At 37.9% G+C, this 12,154-nt stretch overlaps 1 protein-coding gene across 1 annotated transcript in view; it reads right to left on the bottom strand.

Annotated features, from left to right (window-relative positions):
* wdr11 (WD repeat domain 11) overlaps nt 1-12,154 on the bottom strand; it is a 104,460-nt gene continuing 92,306 nt past the window's right edge. The window contains exons 24-29 of the mRNA XM_079855097.1: nt 10,788-10,883; nt 5,230-5,395; nt 4,470-4,567; nt 1,707-1,852; nt 1,029-1,108; nt 1-385 (exon numbers count right to left, since the gene is read on the bottom strand). Coding sequence (XP_079711223.1) covers nt 174-385; nt 1,029-1,108; nt 1,707-1,852; nt 4,470-4,567; nt 5,230-5,395; nt 10,788-10,883 — 798 coding nt within the window. The 3' untranslated portion in view covers nt 1-173. The remainder of the gene's footprint in view (nt 386-1,028; nt 1,109-1,706; nt 1,853-4,469; nt 4,568-5,229; nt 5,396-10,787; nt 10,884-12,154) is intronic.

Below are 12,154 nucleotides of genomic sequence, written 5' to 3'. Positions count from 1 at the left end.
TTTTCGGATACAACCAGCGCAGAGGCTTAAAAGACAACTATGAAACCGTTTGAAACTACATGAAAATATGCGTGTTCGTGTTTGTTCACTACTTGCATGCTTATGGGTGTTATAAGGGTGAGATTTGAAGATATTGCATCTTGATTTTTATGGTTTTCATCACATATCCTCTCTCAGTCTATGTTGAGAAGAGGTCTGTCCACCTCCTTCTCCTCCTCTTCACTGGGACTGGGCTCTGGTCCCATTCCCTCTGTTTGGGAGAGCTCATCCAGCAGCTCCTTCCCTCTCTCTCCAGCCCGAGACGCCCAAAGCACAGCGCCCTGTTTCAGCCCGATGGAGCGAAGCAGCTTAGCGTAGTCCACAAACGCAGCACCTATGAGCTTATGTGGAGATGCTGTGGTTAAGGAAGACTGGGAATCAGAAATGAACAAAAGTATAAACAAAAAAAGTTCAAAAGATCAAGTTAGCGTTATCTCAATACTACTTACAACCTACCAAGACACTTAAGCAAAGTGTTTCTTGTAAGCCAGAGGTCCATTTTCCAGTGTTTTGAATTTCAAAAAACATTTAAAGATGAACCAAAGGCTCAACCAATAGCGTGTGTCTGGGGGCGTGGCTACTGTAGCAGGGACCATGACTGACATGTTACATGGGAAAAGACATTCAGATTCGGTTACAAAATTGGAAGCCAAAACTGCATTTATTTAGACCCTCAAAGATTAAACTATCCCTTTAAGAGTCATCTACTTTAAATGAGAGAGTCGAAGAGAAAGACTGGGAAGGATGGCAGAGTTGAAGAGGTTAATCTACTAAAATTGTGTCAACATTTAGGAGAACATTACATATAGCCTCAAAGCTAACAGACAAGACCTAAATTATTTCATGGGGTCTTTATTATTTTACTTAAAAAGTATATAAAATGCTAATAATAATGGAGAAAAAAAAATCATGCAAAATTAGTTTTAAATTCAATAGAGCCCTGCTGCATTCTGCTGTTTGAAAACCTGGAAGATGCATCAGAAGGATATTAACGTCGTCATTTGTCTCCATCACACCATACTTCAAGCAGGCTTCGAGAAACAGTGCAGCACGGTCGAAATATCTCATGCTGTCAGAAAATGTAAAGATGTATTAGAGAAATATCTGAGCATTGTGTCATTTATCATGCACATTCAAATGTAATGACGTTTAGGAAAGGATATGTCAATCAATATTGTATGCGTTTGGAAAAAATGCATCATTGTGAGTGAGACAAAATCTCATTTTAAAAGATTTGTTCACCCAATCATTTACTCTCATGTCATTCCATAACCATCTGACTTTTAGAACAAACAAAGGAAAAGTTGTGAAGAATTATCACGCTGCCCCCCCCCCCCCCCCCCAAAAACACCATAATGTACTATAATCCACATCTTCTGAAGACAATATATTTGAGTGAAGAACAGATCAAAATGTTGCTTATTCAAAACTTGGCATATGCTGTGTCAAGTTTGATGTAATCGATGCCATACCAACATTCTGCTAAACATTTCCTTTTGTGTTACAAGAAAAAAAAAAAAAAAAAGAAATTCCCATACGGTTTTGGAACAACATGTAAATTGTGTTTATTTATGTGTATATTTATTTATTTCACATTATTCCTGTGGGAGTAAATAAACTAAACCACAACAGAGATCAAATTATCATGGATGAATGGCAATGCCCACCTGTGGAGCATCTCGCCCACTTTTTGAAAGCATCCTAATGAGAGCAGGACCAGGATGGCCTTTGACTTCAGATTAACCTGAGGAGAACACAGATGCTCTGCCCAGCGCTTCAGCACATCTGAACCTTCTGCTGGGTTCAGACGCACCTGAGAGAGAGAGAGAGAGAGAGAAAGAAAGAGAGAGAGAGAGAGAGAGAGAGAGAGAGAGAGAGAGAGAGAGAGAGAGAGAGAGAGAGAGAGAGAGAGAGAGATTGCATTTGTGAGAGCATTCACAGATTGTTTGATGCATACTGATCACAACAAACTGCAACCTAATTGTCTGGCTTCCACATTATTTTCCAGTGTCAGGAGGAAGGCTTTTTATTAGTCCATTAGATAAAATAATGTGCACCTGTTACTTTAGAGAAATGGAAACTCACAAAGCCCATGCACACTTTGCCACTTCCCACGTCTAGTACTGTGGCACCCTCAATTTGAGATTTATCTGTTTGCCGCATAAAAACCAAAAAAAAAGGTTGGTTGGTTATCTAAATACATGCAGGTAGTTGCTGGCCAGAAAAAGCTGCAAAGGTTTTTTGTCACCAGTCAAAAGTCTGGTTATTATAGCTCTATATAATGCAGTGGTTCCCAAACCTTTCCTGCCGGCCCCCCTTTTGTAGAGAAAAATATTTTTACCTGCATGCACCCACATAAAGACACTCTCAGACATGACCTTACTTGCAAAATCTGATAGGATTTACTTATAACATAGTAATTATACAGTACTGCAACAGGCTTCTCTGCTCCGCTTCATACTGTCAGACGCGCATATTTTGAGGCATGGCACGCAACACACTGTGCTCTCTCTTAATTACCCACCGTTTTACTGGTAAAGCTGAGGGCGAAATCACATTTGTCTTGTCATATTTTCTCATCTTCAGGCTGTCTACACTGGATGAAGTGAATGTTGCAAATTAGGGGTGTAACAATATATCGTGTCACAATATATTGCAATACAAAAATGCAACAATATGTATCGTGTATAGTTCCCCCATAATAAACAAACGTAAAAAAATTAAGTTTTCAGAGTTTTAGTGTCAGTACTACATTAAGCTACTATATATAATGTTGAATATAATGTATAATAATGCAATGGGGGAATATTTGTGGGTCCTGATAATGCCAAATGTCTTAAATTACCAGTAAAAAGTGTCCTACATTATTTTAAATATATCTAGTCAGTGACAGTGCAAGCATATTAGTCTAAAATAATTCTGTGTTTTCAGCTTCAGAATCATGAATATGTTTATTCTGGTGTCTCTATTGTCCTGTTCATTGGGTTTCCAGCACAAGCCCAAGCCTATTCATTTACACACACAATGTAATACCAAATTTAGCATTTTAATTAACAGTAAATGTGTTGTTAACCTTTTATCATATGTTTTGGAGTATCGCAATAATATTGTATCGTGAGTTCAGTATCGTGATATGTATCGAATTATGACCTGAGGGTATCGTTACACCCCTATTGCAAATACATTTGACCTTTGTGTCAGAAGTTGGAGTACGTCAGAAATAGAACAGGGCACCAGTTTACTGTCAGAATTTGTAGTTGCGTCGTGCCGCGTCCAGTGTAGACAGCATCACTGATTATAATGGGTTTTATTTGCTTTGGTCGCGTATCACCGCTAGCTTCTGGTGTAGACATGTCGTGGTAGTCGTGATGTTTAAAGTAAATCCATCGTCTGCTTTATGTTTAGTTGGCACTGCCAGTCCTATCCATTCTTATTAATTTTGACACGGCTCCCTGCAATACTCAATTCTGTTCTTGTTCTGTTCTTGTTAAATGTCTGCTCTTCAATCGTGCGGTCTAGTGGTCTGTTATGGTGCGTTCAAGTCCTCCTGGGAAGTTCGTATTTACGAGTTGGGAAGTCGTGTTTACGACGTCAGGTGCGTTCAAGTCACTCCCGTCGAAGCAAGATGGTAGTGTACCTTCTCTTAATCAACTGCACAATAAAACAGCAAGGTTTTTAAACTAAACTCTGCTTCTAGAAGAACAAAGATTGTGCATTAGGCGTGTTTTGCTTTTTAACTTTTTTTATTAATTTATGAAGCCGCTGTAAACTTTATCATTACATATTATATTGTTATATTACAATGCAATTATATTTTGTGCATGGAATTAGCTAATTTTGTTGGAAATTAAAAAGCCTGATAATATCATAATACTGCTAATTACCATTTTTCTCACTGACATGCCGCCAACTCTCGGGGCTTAAAATCCCAAGCTTCCCACTCGTATTTACGACTTTGTGGTGGCGTTCATGTGCGCTCAACTTGTGAATACGATCTTTTCGACATGGCTTGAACGCACCATTATTCCACGACAACAACCGCTACATCTGATAACAGACTGCGAGTCATCCTGAGGAAATAAAATGTCAAAATAATATTTTGTGTACAATTATTTACTAATGTGGCAAGTAGCCGCATAAGAAGAAGGATAATTTGGCAGTGGGGTCTTGTATCACCCAGAAGAGGTTTCTTTTGCATAATGTTCTGACTGTACAATATCCCTTAGCCTTGCCCCCGCACCCTTTTAATAACTCGGATGTGCCACCCAGTTTGGGAACTGATATAATGTATAGCTCTATATGTATAAGTACTGTAGATTCAAAATATTTTATTTGTGGATATGAACTAATCAATTCAAGTAAAGTCACAGTGAATATTTCCTGAACAGTTGATATATCAGCCGGCTCTAGATTGTGTCTGGTTGAGGTACCTTGGCCAGCCATGCGGCACGGTTCCACTCTCCATATGTCTGCAGATAACGACAAGCATCCGCCGCTTTGTCAATCAGGCAGAGCAACTGCACACCCTCTAAGAGTCAACAAGGTAAGAAAATAAAACACAGTCAGAAGCATTGGAAGTGGAATAGGGCTGATGTGCTTTGGACATGTCTCTATGAGTTAATAAGCTCATACTAATACTAAACAAGTAAACTAAATAATAAACAAACAAGCAAATAAATAAAAGTCTAGACATATTACAATGTCCATATATATATATATATATATACTGTATATATATATATATATATATATATATATATATATATATATATATATATACAGTACTGTGCAGAAGTCTTAGGCATGTTAATGTAAAATTTGCAATATATCATTTAATAATTTTCTTTATGAATAAAAATATCTATTTATCTTTCTTCATTTTTTTTGGTTTGAAATAAGAGCTAGATAGCATGTTTTGATAGCATGTCTTTTATCAATAAGGCAATCCCAGAATACAACACAATAATGTCTATTGGTCTGAATACTCTGTTCCTCACATAAAGCTGTCGTATGGCTTGTATCCTATATAGTGAATAAGTAAGTAGTACAAACTGCTTTTATCATACTTTTTTGTTCTTTTTGGAGTTTACAGCAATTAATGAATGCCTGTATTCATTGTATGGAAAAGAGCATGGACAAACTCCTTCAGTGCTCTATAGAAGAAAGATAATCATACAGTTCACACCCTACCTGCCAGCTTGCCGTTGGCGATCATGTTTGTGGCCACCAGTTTAATTGTGCTCTGAGACGGGCCGGATGAGGTGATGGTGGTCACCAGACAGGCTTTGAGAGAGTCACAGTAGTAACTGGAGTTATCTGCACTGGTCTCCAAAAGCAACTGCACCGCACGGTCCGTCTGATGAACAAAGAGAAAATAACTGTTTATTCTGAATATTATTAGTCAACTGATAGGGTTTAAATTTAAAGTCCCCATGTAGTCAATCATTTTATCCCTTAAAACTCATCTTTGATTATCAAAATTACATAAATAAGCGTTTTTGCTTAAAAAAAAAAAATGCTTCATGCCTGAAAATATCTTGAATGTAACTCTACACCCTTGCCTCATTTAGTAAACGCAGTTCTATGAATATGCAAATGAGCCCCGCCTCCACTCACTCACAGCAGCTCAGAGATCCACTCGTTGACGATCACACGTTGATCTGATTGGTTACAAGGTAGTTTGTGACGCTTGTGACAGAAACACCAGCGATTTCAAACCGTGTTTTTGAGACTGTCTTTGGTTACTCAGCAATGGTAGTGACTTATGAATTTGCACATGGTTTGTCTTAAAGCATATTATAAACACCACATAGACTTGTAAACAACATTAAAATCTTGATTTTCACCACAGGGGACTTTAAATTAATAGAACATTGATGTTATATCCCGGTTGGCCATATTAGATAAAAGTAATAAGACTCTAAGGCCCCATCCACACTACTGCGTTTTAGTTTAGAAACGGAGAATTAAAACGAATACGATCTCCGTCCACACCAGTGTTTTAGCTGCGTATTAGAATTGATCTCAGTCCACATTAAAACGACTGAAAACGCGGATCACGTGACAATTCACCAACACTGGGCATGCGCGTGCCGGTGTAAACCTAGAGACTTTCAAACATCAAAATGTCATTTATTAATATGTACAGTGCTATGCATAAGTTTAAACACCCATACTAAAGTTGACTAAAAAGAGGAATAAAAAATCATCTTTTGGAAACTGAACTTAATGCCTTAATTTAAAAAAATTAGGAAAAATCCAACCTTTAAGGACACCAATTTTCTTTGTGAATGAATAATGTATCGTAAATAAATAAATGTTCTTCCTTAAAATACAGGGTGCATAAGTTTGGACACCCCTATGTTAAATTCCCATAGAGGCAAGCAGATTTTTATTTTTAAGTTTTTTTTTTTATTTTTTTTTTAGGATACTATGCATCCTGATAAAGTTCCCTTGGCCTTTGGAATTAAAATAGCCCCACATCATCACATAGCCTTCACCATACCTAGAGATTGGCATGGGGTACTTTCCATAAGATCATCTCTCAATGCAAATCAAACTAGCTTTTAGGCTAACTGAAATAAAACCATGCCAATCTCTAGGTATGGTGAAGGCTATGTGATGATGTGGGGCTATTTTAATTGCACCCTGTATTTTAAGGAAGAACATTTATTTATTTACGATACATTATTCATTCACAAAGAAAATTGGTGTCCTTAAAGGTTGGATTTTTCCTAATTTTTTTAATTAAGGCATTAAGTTCAGTTTCCAAAAGATGATGTTTTATTCCTCTTTTTAGTCAACTTTAGTATGGGTGTCTAAACTTATGCATAGCACTGTATTTGTGTCAAAATGACATATAAACATCTTTTCCTATTCTATTTTGCCTGGAAACGCTTCCAACACACTTGCGTGTCGCATGAAAAATAGGCGTCGGTTCTATTTCTAGCATGTACGCGTTTACCGCGCGACGAGACGCGGCAGTTTTTTACTGTAAGAAACTGATCCAGCGGGTGGAGTTTACTGGTACTGAATATTACCTGTGTACTCCATGACTGATGACACCCAATCATAGAGCCGAGCGTGAGCCTCTGCGTCATCGTTTCTAAAGTCCTCCGTTTTGACCCGTCTTCACTAAAACGCCCTCCGGAGATTCAAAACGCAAAATGGGGTCCGCAGCGTTTCTAAACTTATCCGTTTTAGGTCTTCGTTTTTGCCGTTTTAGTCTGGACGGGAGATGCAAACGGTCTCCGTTTCTAAACGAAAACGCAGTAGTGTGGATGGGGCCTAATGCATGACTTTCAGAGGCTTTAATCAATCATGTTGTGTTTACCATCAGTTTTGAGATCACTAGTAATCTCTCATTTCTTTCAACTAAATACACTTTCTTATTAGTTTTTCTTATACTACTGTTCTCCAGTTCCCATAGTTTACGACTCTCTAAAGCATTCTTGAAAGGACAGCTGTAAATGATGGATTTCCACCCTACAGGTCCTGCAGACGGCAGGAGACTGCAGAACAGGGTCATGCGTGAGGTGTGCTGTTCATGGGAAAAACGACTACTGAACCATTAAAGCCGCCCAGGCATATTAACGGCCAATACATTTGTATCCATCTGAGTGAACAACATCATCTGCAATCAATTAATTAGTGAACAATCTCCTCCTGTACAATCATGAGAAGGGTCTACTGACAAACACACATGTGCTGCAGAGACACACACGCTGCATCCAAAACCGAATGCTTCCCTACTATATAGTATGTGTAAAACAGTACGCCAAAAGAGTAGTATGTCCGAATTGCATACAGTAGTATTCGAAAACAGTTAGCGAAAAGTACCCGGATGACTTTCGCTGAGATTCTGAGGTGTGCATTCGATGGACACTTTACTATCCCATAAGGCCACGGGAGAGGATATGTGAATGGCAGTGCATCGATGCAACTGACGCTGGTAGGTCACGTGACATCCCCATGTAGTCAATCATTTTATCCCTTAAAACTTTGATCACCAAAATTACATATTTAAGCATTTTCTGCTTCATGCCTGAAAATATGTTGAATGTAACTCGACACCCTTGCCTCATTTAGTATACGCGGTTCTATGAATATGCAAATGAGCTCCACCTCCACTCACTCACTCAGCTCAGAGATCCACTCGTCGACGATCACACGTTGATCTGATTGGTTACAAGGTAGTTTGTGACGTCAGAATAACCAGCGATTTCAAACTGTGTTTTTGAGACTGTCTTTGGTTACTCAGCAGTGGTGTTGACTTATAAATTTGCACATGGTTTTATAAGCTAATGTGCTCCAAAACAATGACAAAATTTGCATTTAGAAGACCAAACCCAACATTGAAAATGAAAATCAAGTTGTTGTCAGAATCCAACGTCAGATTGACATTAATCTCCAACGTTGGACAGACGGGTTGACGTCAGAAACCAACATCAGACGAGTTCTGACGTCAACCCGACTTTCATTTCCAAACAAAATGCAACCCTTGCAACCAAAATCATCCCCTGACTGACGTTACTTTCTACTCAAGGACCTTGACAGAAATGTAGTGGAGTAAAAAGTACGATATTTGTCTTTCAAATGTAGTGAAGTTAAAGTAAATGTTTCCAGATAAAATAATACTCAAGTAAAGTACAGATACTCAAAAAGTGTACTTAAATACAGTACTCAAGTAAATTACTGTCCACCTCTGCATGACAGTAACAACATGGCGGATACAGAATTTAATTCATACTACACACATTCATTCAGTCACCGTTATGTTAAATTTAATTCAGTTCATGGACTTTTAAGTTTGTTTTCATTAATCACTTGTGTTTCTTTGTCCTATGTTACACACTATATAGAACATACTTTTTAACAGTCGCAAAGTAAATTCAAATTCAAGGTTAGTACCAACTCAGACAGTATGTGATTGCACAGATTTTGATTCACCGAGACGTTTTTTTCTCAAAAACAGAATCAAATATATATATAGTGATGGATTTTTTAATAAATAAAATTGTAAACTGTATATCAAACTAGTTATAACTCTAACATCTAACCTTACTTCTCCTTTAGGCCTAACACTCTATCACTTGAACAAAATGTACTCTGAAGATTGTGTCGAAACCAGTGAAAAATTCTGAGATGCTGGCTACACAATATGTAAGGGATAATGTAGAGCCCCGCCTTTTAGCGAATACAACCCCGACAGGCTGATCAGGAGCCCGACGCGAAGCGGAGCTTGAATCAGCCTGAAGGGGTTGTATTCGCTATAACAACCGCCTTGCTCTACATTATCTTGCTTATTACATGGCTACCTACCAAATAAATCAATAATTTGACACAAAATATTGATTTAAAAACGATTGTATTGCTTCCGCTAAAGAAAATAGTCCGTTCCATCTCTACGGTTAGAATCCTGCGTCCATAGCAACGCTCTGTTTTTCATAGCAACGGTGTGTTATACTTACCAGTGGACTGTTATCAAGAAATAACAGACCGCATTCTACATTAGTCTAGAATATAGTCTCATGACATATTGAGTAATCAACTGAATTTCTAAAATTTTCCATTTTTTTAATGATTTGAGATTTGAAGTTGCTTCTACCTAGTAAGATAAGGGTTTGCATATGAAGAACCAATCAAATTGTAGGGAAATTAAGTAATGTTTCATGTCATTTTTGCCATGCTCCTATTCTATAAAAACTGTTGTATTCTTTTTGCTGGTTGATTCTTTTGCTTAAAGCTTATTCGAAGCCATTGTCTGGAGATTGTCTAGTTAAAGGTTGTATCAGTGATTTCAGGCCCAAATTTTTTTTATCACATTCATCTAATCTTTACTAACAATCGGCTAGCTACCCACCCCATAAGCATGCCGTCAAAAAAACGCGTCTCTGTAGGCAGCCTAGGCTCTGAGTTCTGCACACAAAAACCAATCATCGACAGGGGGAGGGTGTTGTGAGGTTTTGCGCTCATGCACGGCTGCACGCGAAGTCGGAGCTGAAGAAGAAGTTGGCTCAAAACCTCACAACACTCTCCCCCTGTCGATGATTGGTTGGAACACTATTTGTTTTGGTTTTGAGTGGTGGTGAACCCAATTGTTTTTGTGTGCAGATCTCAGAGCCTAGGCTGCCTACAGAGACGCGTTTTTTTGACGGCATGCTTATGGGGCGGGCAGCTAGCGGATCGTTAGGAAAGATTAGATGAATGTGATAAAAAAAAATTTGGGCCTGAAATCACTGATACAACCTTTAATGCTGCACAGCAGGTTAGTAAGGGAAGCTTACTAGACAAAGGGACGAGACGTCGTCCAACTCGAAGTCAGTTGTTGACTGTAGACGCAGTGCTAGAGTATAAAGATTATTAAGTGTCGACTGTAGACGTTTGGGTGTCGAAAAAAGGAAATATTTTTGGAGAAAAGGAAATAAATATACGCCAAATACTGTATATTTACCTTAAAGAGTTAACAGATTAACAAAACAAAAGAAAAAACTATGCGACAAGTAGTACACTATATGCTGCATTTTTGCTCCAAAAACAAGTTCACTGAAAGGAAACAGAGATGGCAAAAAGCGGCAACCTCTTTGTTTATTATATATATATATATATATATATATATATATATATATATATATATATATATATATATATATATATTAATGATTTTACTTTACCTTACTGTAGCAAATATTTTTCTTTTTTTGATAATGACGTGATGTAAACTCCATCAGAAGTGTGCAGGTACTTACCTGTCCCAGCAGCAGCAGTTGGTCAGCACACTTTTTGGTGTGTTCGTAGCTGGACCTTTTCACTTCTTGTAGACGAACTCGCTCCAGCTGAAACCTCTAAATGACAGAGAAAGAAAATGCGATTTGCAAGTCATTTTGTGTTCCGTAAATGAATGTTCTTGAAATGTTTTTGAATGAAATACAAAAATTTTAGTAGTTCATTACAGAAATCATTATTGGGGAAAGTAATATTATTACTGTAACACAGTACTAGCCAGTGCATTTGCATTCATCTCAAGTCATCAAAAACATGCACAGTGCATGATCGAAAACAGAACTCAGGCCAATATATTGAGATTTTTTATTAATTTGAGACTACTATACGCAGCAGAGTGAACAACACTTACGTCTACTGAATGTGCGTTGCATGAAGGCGTATTTCTGCTGCTTGCAAACTGACTCTTTTGAGGAGAACTTATATTTCAAAAGAATGAACAAAATCCTGTTTTGATCTGATCCATATTTAGATTTTAAGCAGCCCAATCAGGACTGAAATAATTTCTAACTCTTGCTCCCCTGTGGAGAGAATGTTTCTAAAGATAGATGTACCTTATTGATACCTCAGGGGGAAGAGTCATATTTGTTTCCCCTTATGTTAATACTAGAGAACAGGCAGAGATTAATTTGAATAATCAATTAACACTTCAAATGACACCCGACTCTTACAGCTTCATTATGCTGTTTTTCAGTTTTCCGTTAGACAAACAGCTAAAATATGCAGTGTGATTTTACAAAGCCACTTTGAAAGTCGTGTAGCCAGCTTTATTTCACAATATCTTGGAAATCAGCAAATAATGAAATATACATGGTGTCTTTAAATACATGCTTGTTAGAAGCATAACATTATCAGACGGACAGCTTTCTCAACCACATATTGGAAAAACAAACTTTGCTAATTGGGCCCTGCAGATCATGAGCTCATTAGTCTGGCTATCACCAGACCAAGCTCAATCTTTTAAAGGAGAACTCTGGTCAATTTTAACATTGAGCTAATTTTTTTGTAAATTTGGAGTGCTGTCAGTACAGAGTCCACAGTAGTCGATTGTCGAGTTCGCGCAGTTAGTTAGTTACCTATGATCACGCGCATGAACTCGACAATCGACTACTGTGGACTTCGACCGAAAACAGGAAGAAAATACAGTTATGAGCGCTGGCTGAATTAACTTCATTTTTATTCATATATTTCACATCTACTGCAGTCAGATTCACCGTGTTCACTCTGAAGGAATCACTCACATGGCTGGGCACTTGTAATGACACGTCAAGGATGTTAAGAGGCTAAAAGCAGGTTTAAAGCTTGCCCCATTGAAGTCAACAGGGTGCACATT

This window comes from Squalius cephalus (assembly GCF_949319135.1).
Source record: "Squalius cephalus genome assembly, chromosome: 21".
NCBI lineage: Eukaryota > Metazoa > Chordata > Actinopteri > Cypriniformes > Leuciscidae > Squalius > Squalius cephalus.
This window is presented reverse-complemented; position numbering and strand designations above follow the sequence as displayed.